We start from the raw sequence: 15,344 nt of genomic DNA, 5'->3' as shown, positions 1-15,344 counted from the left end.
ATCTTTTTTTTTTTTTTAATACAACCAACGAGGTGGCGCGGTGATTAGCACACTGAATTCACATTTGGGAGGATGATGGTTCAAACTCTCTTCTGGCCATCCACGTTTAGATTTTCTATGATTTGCCTAAACAGTTCCAGGCAAATGACGGGATGGTTCCTTTGAAAGGGCAAAGCTGATTTCCTTCCCTATCCTTGACACAATCCGATCTCGTGCTCCATCTCCTCAATGTTGACAGGACATTACACCCAATCTTCCTTCCTTCCTCCCTTTTTAAAGTACGGAAAACAACAAATTGCTACATATCCTGGTTTACTGTTTCCACCTAGAATAAAAATTACAAGTAATTCAGTATATAAGATAAAAATCAAAATTCATTCCACTATGTATTCCAGTTTTTAAATTTTTTTCACACAGAGGTCATGACATACTATGTGGTTAAAGTTTCATTCCAGTATCTATTAAAGTTTTTGAGTTGCTAAACTTCAAAACACTAGTAAAACTACAGGCCATGAGGTCTAGGTCCCCTTAAAATATTTTTCAGGAAGTCCTTTTCCACAGTTACACTTCAAGATTGGTGGCAATTGCAATCACTGGAATACTAACTCTGTGATGGCATTCAATTTCTGTCCCCAAGTAATGAGACAAATAGTTTTCTCAAATAATTTCATATCTGCATTTTGTTGACATCTTACACATTTTAAGTAAGAAAATATTGTTTCAAGCTCTAATATGCAAGGAAACTACATTATTCTATGTAAGAACCACATTATACAAGGTGACACAGAATAACAAGACTGTGTGAAATAAGTTGTGGCAGCCATGGGCAGGAGGCAGCACTATGAGTTCTGAAAGTTAGTTTCCGCCATTTCAGTAATCATGGATGAGTGGAATGGACAAGAGGATGCGTTAGCCATAAAAATGTATTACAAAAAAATGATAGTTTGGTAGCAGCACAGAGGGAGTTTTAACGTTTTTATGATTTAGGAAGTCATGAAGGTGTTCCGTCAAAACACATGATAATATGTTAGATTAATAACTTTGAAAAGATTGGCTCTGCCCTCAAAAAGAAACCAACAGGATGACCAAGATGTGTGAATTCTCCAGCGAACATTGTTGTTGTACGCAATGTCTTACGGAGCACATGGCATTCAATTCATAAGCAAGTAGCAGTGGTTGGAATGTCACAGGAGAGTGTTCGCAGAATTCACCTTGATTTAAAATTTCATCTGTACAAACTACAGATGGTGCAACAATTTAAGGACAACAATTACTGGTTACGATTAGGATTCTGTTAACAAATGATAACAAAAATAAACAATGACCATGAATTTCTAAACAAGTTGTGGATGTCAGATGAGGCACATTTCCATCTCACAGGTTATGTGAATAAACAGAACTACCGTAACTGGGCAAACAAATCCCAATAACGTTCATCAGTGCCCTTTACATGCTATTAAAGTGACAGATGGCGTGGTGTGGTGTTTCATAACATGGGATTATCGGACTGCACTTTTTCGCAAATGAACTGGGAAACAAAATAACTGTCAATGTCTATCGTTACGTGGAGATGTTACGAACTTCCATTACACCTGCATTGAACAACTTTCGAAACATTCAAGAAGCCTGGTTTCAACGGGACAGAGCGACATCACACACTGCACAGCAATCAGTGGCATATGTGCGAGAATTGTTTGGCAATTATGTGATCTCACGATTCGGTAACATTCCCTGGCCCCATTGAGTGTCAGGTTTATCTGTTTGTGATTTTTTCTTGTGGGGCTACCTCAAGAGCAAAGTCTACACGACTCGATCAAGAACTCAGGATGAGTTAAAACAGAGTGTCTGGGATGCAATTCACAGTATTCAGCTGCGATGTTGCAGCGGTCAATGAGGAATCTCACCAGCAGAGTTCACAAATTCATTCGTACAGGACACCATCTAAAGGACGTAATTTTTAAAAAAATGATAAATGCCATCAATGTTTCATAAATGGCAAATTTGGAAGGTTTCAATTACTATCAATGCAATTACTTTCCTTCATCACTTCTAGTTTTATTGGATTGTGGAAATGTTCCCATTTTTCTGTGTCACCCTGTAGAAATATGATGAGGTGACAAAAGTCATGGAATACCTCCTAATACTGTGTCGTACCTCCTTTTGCCTGGTGTAGTGCAGCAACTCAATGTGACTTGGACTCAACAATTCGTTAGAAGACCCATGCTGTCTTTATAGCCAACCATAATTGCGAAGTGTTGCTGGTGCAGGATTTTGTGCAAGAACTGACCTCTCAGTTATGTCCCACAAATGTTTGATTAGTAGCCAAATCGTCTGCTCGAATTGTCCAGAATGTTATTAAACTAAATATGAACAAGTGTGGTCTGGTGACATGGTGCATTGTTATCCATATAAATTCCATAGCTGTTTGGGAATTTGAAGTCCTGGAATGGCTGCAAATAGTTTGCAAGTAGGCAAACATAAATATTCCCTGTCAATAATCAGTTCAGCTGGTGAAGGCCCAGTCTAGCCCATATAAACACAACCCACACCAGTAGGCAGCCACCGCCCGCTTCCACAGTACCTTGGTGCTACACTCGAAACCTACCATCAGCTCTTACCAACTGAAATCGGGACTCATCCAACCAAGACACGGTTTTCCTGTCATCTAGGGTACAACTGACACGGCCACGAGCCCAGGAGAGACACTGCAGGCAATGTCATGCTGTTAGCAAAGGCATTCACATTGTTCATCTGTTGCCATACCCCATTAATGCCGAATTGCACTACACTGTCCAAATGGATACGTTCATCATATACCCCACATTGATTTCTGTGGTTATCTGTAAGCACTGAAACTTGATGCAAACACCGCTGCTCTCGGTCATTAAGGGAAGGCTCTTGGCGACTGCATTTCCTGTGGTGAGAGGTAATGCTTGACATTTGATATTCTTGGCATACTCATGACACTGTGGATTTGGAATATTGAATTCCCTAAGAATTTCCGAAATGGAATGTCCCGTGCATCTAGCTCCAACTATCACTGCACATCAAAAGCATGCTAATTCCTGTCATGTGGCCATAATCATGTCAGAAACCTTTTCACATGAATCACCTGGGTACAAATGATAGCGCCGCCAATGCACTGCTCTTTTGTATCTTGTGTATGCAATACTACCATTATCTATCTGCCTATCACTATCCCATGACTTTTGTCACTTCAGTGTGTGCCAATATTTTCAAGGATATTTTTAGTAACTTCATATAAAATATGACTCTCTCAAAAATAGTAATATGGACAAAATAGTGATGTGGGTTACATGGTTACTCTCTAATACTGTTTATGAAACACAATGATTTTAACAGAGGTCAGTAGCTGAAGAAAGCAAAGTAAAAATGTTAGATCATTCATAAAACACTTTTTAAGAAATGAAAATACCACTTGTCTGAATATCACTAACTCTGCCCAGTACTGAGAGTGCAAAATGTCGAATCAGGGGGAAAAAGAAAAAAAAAAAAACCTCTGTTGGAGAACAACCCTACAGAAATGCTGTTGCATGTTCTACCCCATGTTCAGGGGCCATACAGCTTCTCTAGGCCCAAGGCTCTCAACAGCTTCAGCTGTTGGGTACATCGTGGCAAAGTCGTCTAGCATATTAAATGCATTGAAGTTCCCACAAAGAAGGAATGAGTATCTGTGCAATAAGTTTAGAAAGAGCCATTTCATTTACTGTGTCGTTCATTCAGGGTCATGTACCAGAACATACAATATACTATATGGCACTTACACTATTACAACAACTACTTTTATGTGTGTATCAGTAGTACTACAATTTTGCCTCCTGAAGGGGTAACAAGCTCTGTTTCCATGTAGGCCTACTGTAATTACTGTGTTTCGAGCCCACATCCTCCTGATAACCATTTTCCTTTTCTGAACTGGAGTAGAATGTAACGCCTATAATGGGATAGCATCTGCATCACCACTCTTTTTTTAAAAAAAAAAAAAAAAAAAAAAAAAAAAAACAGACAGCAACAGTACAGCTCACCAACCAAGTAGACAACAATGCATTCAACAATAGCTAATAGTACGCTGCACAATTGGAACCATACATCTGCAAATCACTACAGCATGAAGTCTGCCGACTGCTAGAAATCAGATCTGGGGAGTCCACAAGCCAAGTTATAGTTCCCACATAGTAGTTTTCAATACCAGCTCCTCCACTCTGTTAAACGTCATCTGCACCTGGTGTACATTTTATGTAGTAGCATCACACTTTGAAAGAAACACTGTGGGATACCTGATCAATGTAATCACAAAGGTCATGGCCAATGTCTTACCTAAAGTAGGGAGAAAGTAAGGACTTTGGATAATATCTGTGGAATATCATTTGTAAAACAGTATAGAGATTTCTCCAGATAAAAGAAAATGCCTGTTAGATACTTCCCACACCAGAGTCCATATTATAATTACCTCAAATAGGCCCACATTGTCAACAGTGGAATGATATCTCCAGAATTCACACACTGACAACAATTAATATGTAAGGCAGAGGCTGACAATGTCTTCTACAGTTTTCCCATGCATTTTATGTTGGAAACTTCACAATGGCTATTTCCAATTTACTGCCTTTTTTATAGACAGATAGGTAGATTAAAATAGCTTCCATTTGCAATTTGGGGCAGAGTCCTGTTAGCCCATTTTAAGCTAAGCAGGTTGTAGGTTGTGTTCCAAAAATGAACAGCATAGGCACAGAAGTGATGACACTTTCTGCAGGACCTGGCCATCATTCTGCAGGACTATGCTCAAACATGTACAGTGCAAGCTGTTACTGATTTGTTTGACTGATGGGGCTGCTAAAGTGCTATAACCCCTACTGCAATCCCCTGACTTAAACCCTTGTAAGTTCAACTCCATTTCTAAACTGTAGGAAACACTTCACGGCATTCGCTTCTGAACTGCTACAAATTCATCGAGCAATAGACAGCGCCACTCAAACTATCAACACAACTGGCACTGCTAAGAGTATCCTACGACTTCCACATCACTGGCAATGGGTTATACACAATACTGGTGACTACTCTGAAACATGTATATATTTTGTACGAACTGTAAACAAATAGTTGCCATTATTAAAGTTCCAACCCTCGTAAAAAGCAGTCGGGGGCAGTCTCAGCAGTCACAGTCACTACACCGGGAAGCAGCCGAATCATTAGGAGCCATCACTATAAAGTGACAGTTCGATGATCCTGCAGTGAACTATGTCGAGCGAGGAAACTGATTTTCCACTAAGCATCCAGTAAAAGTTATTACCTTGAGTTTTCTGCCTATTAATAAAGAACAAGTTCTATAGCTGTCTCTACAAGTAGTCAACAAGTAATATTAGTAGAATACACAGAGGAACAAGTTTCACCTCCTAATGTCAACGAGGTGTCTAGTTGCATGAGTCACAACGAAGGACAATTGGTATTTTTCTGTGCCAGAATATAAAAGGAAATGAGCACTGTCTCACACTTGTCTCTTGATTCTAGTATTTGACTGTGTATGATTGGAATGAGTTGCAAGCAGAGCTCTCATCTCTGATGATGAATGATAGCACTTGGGAACTGGAGTTGCGAGGAAGGACAGAGTGGTGGTGTATCAAACATATGTTTGAGGTATTTCTTACCCCTGGGATTGGAAACAGTCCTAAAAATGGAAGAATTAACAATAGTCAATGGCACGAGGGTGAAGGAAGCAATGGAAACGCACTCCATTAAAGACACACAATGCGTATCCACACGACATGTGGCTTGAAACTTGAAGAGTATCACGATGATCTCTCTACTAGCGAATGATTCCAGATTAGTCCTCCATTCTGATCTCCAGGAGGGGATGGCAAGGGGGAGGAAATCATGACAAAAAGATTACATAACCAACCCAAGAGTCACATTGTACAAGTTGGAGCATGAAAAGTCAGAAATCAAAGTGGTACAGAAGCTAGAAAATGGAAATTGAAATGCACAAGCTCAATCTAAATGTAGTGGCAGTCAGTGAAGTTTTAGGATTTCTGATCAGACGAATATAGGATAATATCAAAAGCAGCAGAAAATGATAGAATGGGTGTAGGACTCATCATGAATAGGAAAGTAGTGCATACCAATTCCAACACGAATACTTCAGATACATAAGCCTGTGTCACATGCAGAAGACAAAGAGAGAGAAAAAGTATACGAGGATATTGAACTTGTAATTTGGTATGTTAAGGCAGATGAAAATCTAATAACCATGGGTGGCTGGAACACAGTTGTTGCAGAAAGAACAGAAGCCAGGGTTACAAGAGAAAATGTGATAGGTGGTAGGAATCAATGAGGAGAAAGACTAATTGAGTTCTGTAGTAAATTTCACCTACTAATAGCTAAAACACTGTTCTAAAATCACAAAAGAATGAGGTATACTAGGAAAAGACCAGGAGATACAGGCAGATTCCAGTTGAATTACATCAAGGTAAGGCACAGATTTCGAAATCGAGTATCAATGCAGACAGAAGTGAGGAACAATGAGGTGTGTGCGACATTCTCTACAGGTGTAGTTAGTGCGATAATGAGTATCACAATAGACATTTCAGTTAAACACGAATGGACACCTTTAATCAGGACAATCAATGAAGTTAGACAGACAAACATAGATGCGAGGTAGGTCACAGCTAAAGTCTGGATCAGAGCCAGCAGCAGTCACGTCTGTGTTTATCTACTGTTCATATGTTGTCAGTTCTTGTAATGCAGTTGGATGATTCATTGACAGAAATAATAACAGGTGAGAAGACAGGCAATGTATTTTTAGTGCTGTAATTGAAACCTTTGTCTTGTTTGCTGTTTTTCAGTGTATGAGCGAGTTTTACGAGAAATATTTTGTGATCATGGCAGTGAGTGCTATAAAGTGGACTGATTTAAGTGATTTGGTTCTGCATAGTGATGTTGTCCATTGGCACTCATGAATTAATTATAGATATATGAAAATGTATCAAATGTGGTGGTGAAATGACTATGCAATCAATCTGCACGAGCACACCGAGCAAGTAGATCAATGTTTTTTAACTGAACCATGGGAGAAGGTAAATGGTTCAACTTTATTTAATAATAGAGTCACGTGTTCAATATATTAATAAACATTGATCCATCTACCTTCTCCCATGATTTAACTAAAAGTACAGTGATCCACCTACCTTCTCCCATGATTTAATTAAAAACATTGACCCAATTACTCAGTGTCTCTGCACAGACTGACTGCGTAGCAATGCAGAAGAGAGAAATATTTCCCTGCTTTTTCAAACATATTATGAGTTGTGATTCAGTTCTTGGTTTGCAGATACCAGTACAGTTTGAGCAGCTACGGCTCAAACAAGGAGCAGCTAAATTCATAACCTTCATTTACAGCAATGTTTCACCCTTTCTTCCGAATGTATTACTTTGAAACATGTCAACTGCCTGTTCCTCTTTCATTGGCAGGTAACAGAAACAGCTGATACACATTCTTTTGTTTCCATCATACCTCCAACAAGTGCTGACGACATTCCTAGATGAAACACAAAAGTACGTCACTGGCCCTATTCCAGACTTTTACCGAAAGTCACTTCAAAGAAACCACATACAGCAGAAGAACAATTAAAGAAAGAAGAATGTTCAGTAAAAGAAGACAATACAGCAAGGTAAATCAATTAGGAATTATATACGAAGTGCATGAAAGCCAAGGAAAACAGAGAATTCAATATTAAAGTCAGAGTTTAACAGAGCTTTGGAAGACTTGCAATCAAATAAGGCAAAAGTCATACACAAATTCCTTCAAAATTTTAAAAATCATTGCGGAAAACACCACACAAACAAGTATTCAAGAGTCTATAAGTCTGAAAACATACCACCAGACTTTTAGAAAAATACTGTCCACACCATTCTGAAAGTGGTAAAGGCATATAAGTGTGAGAACTATCAAACACTGAGCTTAACGGCTCATGCCTACAGCATGCCGACAAGAATAACGTATACAAAAAGGGAAAAGAAGACTGAGGATATGCTTGATGGCTATCGCTTTGGCTTTAGAAGAGGCACTTATGATGTCTAGTTTGATAATGGATACAAGACTTACGAAAAATTATTTGTTCATATGATTTGTTACCCAGGAAAAAGTGGTCGACAATGCATGATGATGCAGGACATTAAAAATTCTCAGAAACTATAGGGAAAAAATATACAGCATGTGTAAGAACCAAGAAGGAATAGTAAGAATGGAAAAGCAAGAATGAAGTGCTTGCAGTAAAAGGGTGTGAGAAGACAGAGATGCAGTCTTCCAGCACTACTGTTCAATCTCTACATCTAAGTCAAAATGACAGTTATAAAAGAATTTCAGAAATGGGAATAACATTCGGGGTGGAGGGATACAAATGATAAGATTTACTGATAACATTGCTATTCTCAACGAAAGTGAAAAAGAATTACAGGGCATACTGAGTGGAACAAGTAGTCTGCAGAGTATGTATTGAGGGTAAATTGAAAAAAAGATGAAAACAACAACGAGAAGAAAAAATAAGATTAGCAATAAACTTAACACAAAAATTGAGAACCACAAAGTAGAAGAATTTAAGGAATTATGCTACATCAGAAGCAAAATAACATGACAGGTAAGCAAGAGCATAAAAAGCAGTTAAGCACAGGCAAAGATGGCATTTCTGAACACAAGAAGCCTGATAGTGTCTAAAATTGGCCTCAATTTGAAGAAGAAATTTCTGAGAATTTTAATAATATAAAATATAGGTTTGAGTGTTTGTCTGGAGTGTAGCCATGTACGGAAGTGAAACATGGATGATGAAAGTTTAGAAAAGAAGAGAACATAAGATTTTTTAATTGTGGTGCTACAGAAGAATGCTGAAGATTGGATGGGTAGATTGTGTAACCATTGTTCCGTTTACTAATGGGGGGAAGTGTGATGCGTAGAAACCATAGAGTGAGCCCAAGAGATGAAAACAGTAAGCAGATCACCACCACAATGACAACAACAAACATTATTTCTGTTTTGCGTACACAAGTGGTGTACAATTTTTAGTGCATTGCTTTATTATTATTATTTATTATTATTATAAGGGACTTAATCTAATATTTATCCCTGCACTTATTACACGTCTGCGCTTTAGAGCTCTATGATGGAAACAAGTATCTAATGCTTATCTGTTCCATATATTAACAAAATTATGCTTTTTCATTCTCAATGTACCACTGGAAACCTGTACAGATTTCTACATTTGGACTTTCCCATGTACTACTGTGTACGTGAATTTTTCGCAAAAGTTAAATACAAAATAAAATATCACCATACCTTCAGTATTGCAACAGACCCCTGCACAAACACTGCTGGAGATACAAATGCTGAAGAGTTACAGAAAATGGCACAGGGGCACATTGGGTTTATATTCCAAACAACAGTGTAGATCAAGAAAAATATAGAAAATTATAGCACAAATAGCAGTTTTCATAACTATAGTACAAGAACAAGTCACTGCCTTCACCTAGGCAGGAAGAATAAACGTAAGACTCAAATTAGCCTCTTATATGAAGGTGTAAAACTGTATAACAAACTGCCGCAGAAAATAAAAGCAGCTAACATGTACCACTTTAGGAAAAATCTTAAATTGTTTTTGCAGGAACACCGCTTTTACACTATACGTGAATTCCTTAGTACAAAATGATTGTAAATAGCTTTTGTTTCACAATATTTTTATAAGGAGCAAAAATGATTGTAAATAACTTATATGTCACAATGTTTAACTACATGTAACAACAAACTGTATAAATATATGAATGTACGCAACTGACAACATCCATACATTTTAAAATGTCCATGGATGGCTAAATAAATAAATGTACAGCAATATAATAATTATGGACAAGGTTATTTTAACAGAAAGTGCGAAAAATAAATTTTTAAAAACAAAACACCACAAACCAAAGTGGACATAACAGTTCCAATTTAATTTAAGAACTGGGTACTCTCAATGTTTACAAATATGACAAATCCTATGTTGTCAGCAATAGTCATTCTTCCTATCTCTCTCCAAGTTTGTTTCTTCTAAACAAAGTATTGTTAGGTTTTCAAAGATTTATTATTATGTTTGTCTGTTCCTGTCATTGAATGGGCCGTTACATTGACTGAACAAACATATTGCATTCCAAAATGTAACTCACCGAAATCGGCACCGTTCAGTGTTATAATCTGGGGGTCGTCGTCATATATGCCAAAATTATCCCGGTAATAACTCCAGGAGTGATATGTTTGCTGTCCGGTTGTTTTTACACCATCTTCTCCAAATAGATCGTATTTCTTTCGGGACTCCTGGTCTTTTAGAACTTCATATGCTTTTGTGAGCTTCACAAAATTCGCATGAGCATCTGGATCGCCCTAACAGAAAAAGAAAGTTTGAAGTCACCAACAACTAATCATATTGGTATATATTTTAATGACAGTCGCTTATTCTCACCTTGTTTTTATCGGGGTGCATTTTTACAGCTAGTTTTTTAAAGGCTTTTCTTATTTCTTTGTCATTTGCGCTTTTTGTTACACCTAGAAGTTCGTAATAATCTTGTGCCAAACTACTAACCACTAACATTAAAATCAAAAACTTTGATAGTCCCAGCATAACCCTGAAACAAATGATTGAAGTTTATTGTCACGGTACACATCACGTTAATATATGAGAAATTAGACCTACTATGTACTTACATCGTTCAAACAATGAGTATTCTTGATATAAATATGCGGTATATGTTGCTGTGCTCACGCATCCGCTTCTGTCAAAGTGTGGGCGGTCCACATCATTCAAGTCGTCTACCTTCTATCAGGATCAGAGATTAATATTACAACAAAAACAGGAAACAATAATGTACGCCTCGTAAACTATGTACAAAATTTGTGCTGCGTACAAACACCGTTCTTTCCAAATCAAGCTTCCTATTCATACAAATTCTGCGCTTATGGTTAAATACTCTGGTTGACAGTCGGCTGCGACATATCGCAGAGGTGTTCTGTTGCAACTGTTCTCCAAATCTCAGCTTCAGTGCGCCCAATGATTTTTTCTTATTATGTACATGTATTTTTGACTATCTGGTTTGAGTCACTGGTGAAATAAAGCATTACAGATACAAAGAGTCTCATTTCCTAATGTTCTGTGAAGAAACTTTTAATTCACAGTGTTTCTCACTTACTTTGGAATTGCATTGTTACATTTACTCCAATCACGTTGACAAATGAAATTTTACAGATCATTGGAGTCATTACTCAGAACAATAAAGACAATAAAAAGAAATGAATACTCAACTTTTATTTGTCACAGAATTCAATACGTATGAAAGAATAATGCTGTCAAACTTTTGTACAAGTTGATACTCATTATCATACACTTTATAATCGGTTTCACTATGACCATTATGTGTTTATGAGTCTCCCATCAAACATTACATTACACAATAATAGCTCAGGTTCTTAAATTTCTCTCCATTGTACGTGACGATTCAGAATGTAGCGCTATCTTTATCATTCTTTATTTGACATCTTTCATAAGTAAAGAAAATCATCAGTTATTCAATTTTCAGGGAAAGTACAAAAACTGTACCAGAACGCATATTAGAACAAAATATTATGCGTTCCCTATATATGACAGGCAAACTATCATTTATCTTCTTTCATATCTACACAAATATTCGAAACTAGCTTATTATGCAAAAAAAAATTCAGTATTCTCATCAATGTTCGTATTTTTTACATCAAAACTTGTTTACGTACTGCCTAGCTGCAATTAATCAAATAAAAGATACAGGAGCTGATTGTGATACCTATAAATTATTTATTTATTCTTTAATTTCTGGGGTCACGATAAAACTTTTTTTAAAAAAAAAAACAGTCTATTTCAGTTTGCTTTTGCGTTAGATTATATTTTTTAGATAAATCAGTGGTATTTCAAGAATCCCACAGAGACTGGATTCCCTGATGAGCATTTAAATTAATTTAAGTAGACTGCAGGGAAACGACTTTACATTACTGTATTCCATTGCTAAATCTAATTGTCAATAAAATTAAAACATAAATTTTTAAAATTTTTGTGAAGAACTGCTCAAAGGATTAGGAGGCGTTGCCTAAAGGAAATTCTTTAATTCACTCTTAAACACCACTATGTTATCAGCATTGCCTTCAATGTGCTCTGGCTGGTTTGAAATGTAACGCCTTATTCTTCATATGATTCCAAGAAATAACTTAGCTTACCTTTCACATGACACTAAAGCTATATCAGGTTGCTTAATTAACTGTTATGTCATTAGGTAGGGCCCATATTGATAATATCAACTCTTTAACACCGAAATTTTCCACAACTCCATATCAAAGTACTCATCAGTACCACAGCCATCAATTGCTAGGAACATGTGGACTACAATCTGTTCGACTAGTTACGATTAAAGCCATTCACTTATGAGAGATCCAATAATGAAAGAGAAAAAAAGTACCTCTTATAATGTTTTAAACCTGTAACAACTCTTATTAACATACTGACAGCTTAATATGAAATTGCTAACTATAAAAACACCCAATTATACAGTAATTACTGAAACTCATAGAACGAAATCTTATTGACGATGTAAACAAGGGATTATTTGGACTACTGTAATATTTATTGAAATTCTGTTCACACCAAAAAATAATGTACCCATATTTGAAACCAGGAACATGTTAGGAAGATTTTGGATAGAGCGGTTTCTATGCAATTAACAAAATTGTAATCAACATTGTTTATTCAAAGCAGTTTGACAATATTTCCTTAAAAACGAAGAATTATCGTTGATTATGTATCACATTTAATGCATTTCATTTGTAACTACTGTATAATGCTAATTTTTGTAATTGCCAATAACTTTTGTAATTGTAATTGGCGAGTTTTCTGTTTGTAGCAAAAGGTATATAAAGAGTATAAAAGGGGGAGCAAGGACAGCTAGTACAAAGTAAGATTTTGATGAGAATTCTGTGAAGAAATAAATTATTCACCTGAAACAGCGACAGTCTTTACACGATTATTGAGAACCACACAGCTATTCAGCCCATTTTCGCTTAACAAACTTCGAGGAAACAGCTTCTGCAGTGAAGCCTTAACAACATCAAGAATATGATAAGGTAATGATAATAATTATTATTGTGGAGATACAGAGTAACAGACCACCAATTTATAACAACTTTAGTGGATATAGGTCCCGCCTTTTATGCAAAAACACTCTTCTATCTTGGTGCCCAAACACGCTCCAGTATCTCCGTGCCATCACTAGTGAGTTCTGTTTATTGGACAACTCGATTTTTCATTATATAGTTTTGCTGGCCAATTTGTATGGTGTCCTGAATTAATAGATTGTCATGTTTTTTTGTGATTGATCCTCCCTCTTTCTCGTTTTGAGATCACTGCGCACACACATTAAATGTACTTGGCTTGTTTTCGGTTTTGCAAACGCCATATCATTTCACAAAAGCCAGGCGATTGCAAAACCGAAAATACTAAAAGTAAATTTAATACGTGTGTGCAGTGAACGCAGAACGAGAACGAAGAAGTATCACTCACAACAAAACGTGACAAGTTATCAGTGCAGAACACCATACAGATGGTCCTGCAAAACCATATACTGTAATGTAAAACCGAGTTGTCCAATAAACAAAACCTACTGATGATTGCACAGAGGTACTGAAACATGCATTGGTAACAATAAAAAACAATGTTTTGCATAACAGGTGAAACCTATATACAATAGCCCAAAGTTTAACTGTAAACACACAGAAGAAGTACTAGAGTTTCAAATCCTAAAAGTGAATACAAGAACTATATTTACATTTATCATTCATTTCTTCTAAAGGTAATTAATTTTCAGTTTATTTTCTTTTTGATACAACATTTCTTACCCCCAGTGTTGCAGTAGTGAAGGATTTGGGATAATGATGTAATTCAGATCAAAGTGCTAAAGTTAATTTTTTAGCTCCACATGATCACTTACAACCTCAACACTGAAAGACGTCCTTATTTGGAAAGCGAAATTCTGAACTGGAAGCTGGGATCATTTGAAACCAAAAAATTATGTGGATAAGAAAACTGGACTATGGAATTGTAAGTACAAGCAGCTGCCATCAGCCTGAACATTGCCACAGCTGACGATACCAAGTACGATTTTTTTTCTTTTTTGTTTCTTTTCTGCATTTTTGGGAAAAATATTTTCATTACGGGTGACGAAAGTTGAGCTAGTAGTAAAGAAGTGGAGGAAGTGGAAAATTTGACAAAAGATAATGAAAAGGAAGTTCAGCACAATATTAGTGATGTACAATCCGGAGGGGAAGAAGCAAGTGGAGATTCAGACAGTATGTGTTCACCGTTTCAAGGTTTCAGTCAGGAGGAGATAGTTGGCAAGAGTTCAAATGGCTCTGAGCACTACGGGACTTAACATCTGAGGTCATCAGTCCCCTAGAACTTAGAACTACTTAAACCTAACTAACCTAAGGACATTACACACATCCATGCCCGAGGCAGGATTCAAACCTGCGACTATAGCCATTGCGCAGTTCCAGACTGAAGTGCCTAGAACCACTCGGGCACTGCGTCTGGCAGTTGGCGAGAGTAATAATTCTTTTAATATGCTTCGAGACTTATAGAGAAACAAACTCAGAAGCTAGACTGCCAGACTGGGATAAAACATTAAAACATAGAGAGAAATGTAAAAAAAACAATGAGAAATTAGGCAAAAAGATGGTGAACAAAGGAAAAACTTAGATCCCTTGGATAAAAACGTGGGGAGGCGACGTCAGGCACTAAAATGCATTAGGAAAGACCTAGACAATGTCAAAGTACAGGTAGGGAAAACTGCACAGACAACTGAGGAATTACAAATAAATTTAAGGGATTTTCGAACATATGTAAGTGCAGAGCATAGTAAATTTGATACTTGTATTATTTCAATAGAAAATAAAACTGAGAAAACTGACGACAAACTGATCAAAGAAGTAGAGAGCACTAACAGGAGCCAAAAAATCTTACATTATATAACTACAACTGAGTAAGACTAGTAGAATATTAAACAAAGAATTACCAGATTTAAGAGATGATGTTGGCGCATATGTTACTAATATTTCAAATGTTATGGCAAAAGTAAATGAAACTGAAGAAAATATTCAACTATAAATCTTGTGAGAATAGTACTACTTGGAATTGTATACTCATAGAGAAGTTTTCAGGGGAAAAAAAATATCTGTTCATCTGACTTTATTTGCCAATGTCAAGACAAGAACATTCACAAGTGCTCCAGTGAAC

General features: G+C 36.7%; 1 protein-coding gene across 1 annotated transcript in view; it reads right to left on the bottom strand.

Moving 5' to 3' along the window:
• Positions 1-10,996, bottom strand: part of LOC126203237 (dnaJ homolog subfamily C member 10-like) — a 120,223-nt gene extending 109,227 nt beyond the window's left edge. Inside the window, exons 1-3 of the mRNA XM_049937483.1 lie at positions 10,742-10,996; positions 10,500-10,662; positions 10,207-10,420 (exon numbers count right to left, since the gene is read on the bottom strand). Coding sequence (XP_049793440.1) covers positions 10,207-10,420; positions 10,500-10,662; positions 10,742-10,743 — 379 coding nt within the window. The 5' untranslated portion in view covers positions 10,744-10,996. The remainder of the gene's footprint in view (positions 1-10,206; positions 10,421-10,499; positions 10,663-10,741) is intronic.
• Between the last annotated feature and the right edge of the window lie 4,348 nt (positions 10,997-15,344).

Source organism: Schistocerca nitens, chromosome 9 (assembly GCF_023898315.1).
Source record: "Schistocerca nitens isolate TAMUIC-IGC-003100 chromosome 9, iqSchNite1.1, whole genome shotgun sequence".
NCBI classification, from domain to species: domain Eukaryota; kingdom Metazoa; phylum Arthropoda; class Insecta; order Orthoptera; family Acrididae; genus Schistocerca; species Schistocerca nitens.
The sequence above is the reverse complement of the archived record's forward strand: the minus strand, read 5'-3'. Positions and strand labels throughout refer to the sequence as shown.